Source organism: Echinococcus granulosus, assembly GCF_000524195.1.
Source record: "Echinococcus granulosus chromosome Unknown EG_S00143, whole genome shotgun sequence".
Classification (NCBI taxonomy): Eukaryota; Metazoa; Platyhelminthes; class Cestoda; order Cyclophyllidea; family Taeniidae; genus Echinococcus; species Echinococcus granulosus.
This window is the reverse complement of record NW_020170523.1, coordinates 180,095-182,560: the sequence shown is the minus strand read 5'-3', so window position 1 is coordinate 182,560 and position 2,466 is coordinate 180,095. Positions and strand designations below refer to the sequence as shown.

The 2,466-nt window shown below is 41.2% G+C and overlaps 1 protein-coding gene across 1 annotated transcript in view; it reads left to right on the top strand. All coding sequences in view use genetic code 11, as the record gives it.

Moving 5' to 3' along the window:
* Positions 1-2,466, top strand: part of EGR_09339 (hypothetical protein) — a gene marked incomplete at both ends in the record, with an annotated part of 6,819 nt that overhangs the window by 1,008 nt on the left and 3,345 nt on the right. The window contains 4 exons of the mRNA XM_024498588.1: positions 1,680-1,785; positions 1,821-1,933; positions 1,992-2,118; positions 2,208-2,271. Of these exons, the coding sequence (XP_024347019.1) occupies positions 1,680-1,785; positions 1,821-1,933; positions 1,992-2,118; positions 2,208-2,271 (410 nt within the window). The remainder of the gene's footprint in view (positions 1-1,679; positions 1,786-1,820; positions 1,934-1,991; positions 2,119-2,207; positions 2,272-2,466) is intronic.

Sequence of the window (2,466 nt, the reverse complement as noted above, 5' to 3'; positions counted from 1 at the left end):
TAAAGTAAAAAACCATTTTGGTGACCTTGACGGGTCTCGTACTGCTGTCCAAATCAACTGTTCTGTATTGACTGGTGCTTGAAGAGCACTGTCTCATGTTCAGCTCTTTTGCTAGAATATATTAAGAAGGTATGGCATTAGGTGGCATTTCCTCACACCAAGATTACGACATTTGCTTATTTTCCTGCTACTACCCTAAACCCAAAATGCATATTCTGATCGCTGAGTCAGTTTCTCTTTGTGGGTTCGATAGTTTCCCTTCTGAAATTGGAGTTGAATATTGGTGCAGAGGATGTAAAGTAGGTTTTTTGGCGTATACATGTGCAGTTAAGCCCATAATGGGATGTACTGGTGATGTTGTCACCTACTATCTCCTCACGTGCAAGAATATCCAAATGTGCGGGTTGAAATATCGCGGTCGGTCACTTAAGCGCCAGTAAATTTGTGATAGTCAAAGTGAAAAGATGGTCTAGGCGACAGATATGCACGAAGCTAAGGAGAAGAAAAAATGTGCTCTCATTCACTCCTCATTTTAAAGCGCGGAACTTTGAAGCGGTTTTGGTTTTCTAGCAATGCCACTAGTCACTTAATTTTACGGTGCAATAACAATGCATGTTTTTCACTTTGCCTTGGTTGATTACGACTTGGACGAAGGCTGAGTCGACGCTGTTGCTCAAAATACTTAGAGAACGAAGTGGACGTAAATGTGGCGTTCTGGGACTCCCTGAAGACGAAAGAAGGCAAAATACTCTAGTAGAATATATATTCAGCAGAGAAGGTATCTGGGCCATTGGCATGGCCCAAAAGGCCAGCCCACCCAGCGAGGTACAGGGGGGCTAATTCAAAGCACAAAAGTGGCGCCTTGCCAATGCCGAGGGATAAACCACTGTCGTATTACCGTTAGCGCATTTTAATTAGGCCTGTAAAAGTCCCTTAAGTAAATATGTTTTCGCCCTGCACATAGTACCTGGGAAGCCATAGGTGGTGGTAATAAATATGCGCATGTTTTCAAATGGAATCAAAATATGCATTGGATACGAAAAAGTTTACTCTCCGTTGTGGCTGAACCAGTACCTGCATTGTGATGTAATTTTACGCGGAAATGCTTTTCGAATAATTTTATTTGTAAGGTGGATTTTTGCGACCTGAATGGAAATACCCTTATAAAGTTAACCGTAAAAAAGCTTTTTTTGCTTTCTCATACTGAATGTTTGCATTATTGCCTTTTATAAGGAAATTATATTGAGTAAGTTCAGCATGGGTATATCAGAGAGCGTCAAGTTGATGAATGTCACTCCTTTTGGCAAAAAATAATTTTTCATATTTGTAAGCCCCACAACGTGTAAAAATTTTACCCTGCACAATTTTGAAATTCAGTTTTGCTGAGCTAACTTTTAAAGGAGAGCACTTATTTTTCCTGCCTATGATCCGCCGACCCGTCTGTTCACGCTGCTTCTGTTACTTAGAATGCTATCCAAATTAGCACGTCAGTCAACAAATTGAGGATTTTTTTTTCGGCCGATTGTGAACTATAACTTAACCAGGCAGTAATTGGCGGCCGGTGTTTGCCAAATGCATCTTTCCCGGTTCTTTGTCTTCCTAAAACTACACAGGTTGGTGAAATATGAGCTTGCGCTCCGACAAAAGATTGCTCTGTTAATTATGGTTTGCTTTAGTAGGTCAAATCAGGTTATTGATATCGTTCTTCCTCCAAAAGCAGCAGGAAGCCTCATGCAGCCCCTTGTGGGTCAGGAAGTGGTGCGAGTCCAACTGACATGCCCTTCAGTACGCGTTTGCGCTTTCCACTCAGAATATTCCAGTGTCTCCGTCGAAACAATTACTGGACCTTCTCTATTTCCGAAATTTGCGAAATATTGGAGATTGCGGGCCAAATATTGGTGGAATTCATTCGTTGCAAGAAGGATCCATCCGAGTTAGATTTATTTTTTCGTCTGCGATATTCATCGTTTCTCTAGTGTGTTATTGCACAGCCGTCTATTTTCACAGACAAATTGTGGCACTTTTGATGTGGTCAACAGTTTAGATGAACCCTATCTAGTTGGAACATTGCTTCAAATACCCGCGTGGGATGATATGGGTATGAAGATTGGCATGATCGTAATTGACCACCACAGGTGTGTGTGATTTCATTTGTTCATCTTTAGCTTTCATTTGTTGTTAAATAACTACCCACTTGGGATTTGTAGGATCCAAATCATGACATTGAAGCTGGTGCCAGTGTTGATTCGATGTTGGGTGATGAAAAACTAAGTGAGTTGTTCATTAGCTTTTACTATATTACATTTTTGCGTTGTCGAGCATAGACTTAAAGATATTGTCCTTATCAGGACTGGTGTGTTTGTTGCCCGTTTTCCTTGTCGCCAGTTTAGGTTGACTGTCGAACTTGTTGTTAGCTGGTTGGCCAATACTGGAAGTGTGTGAAGTTCCCATTTTAGGCTATGGCTA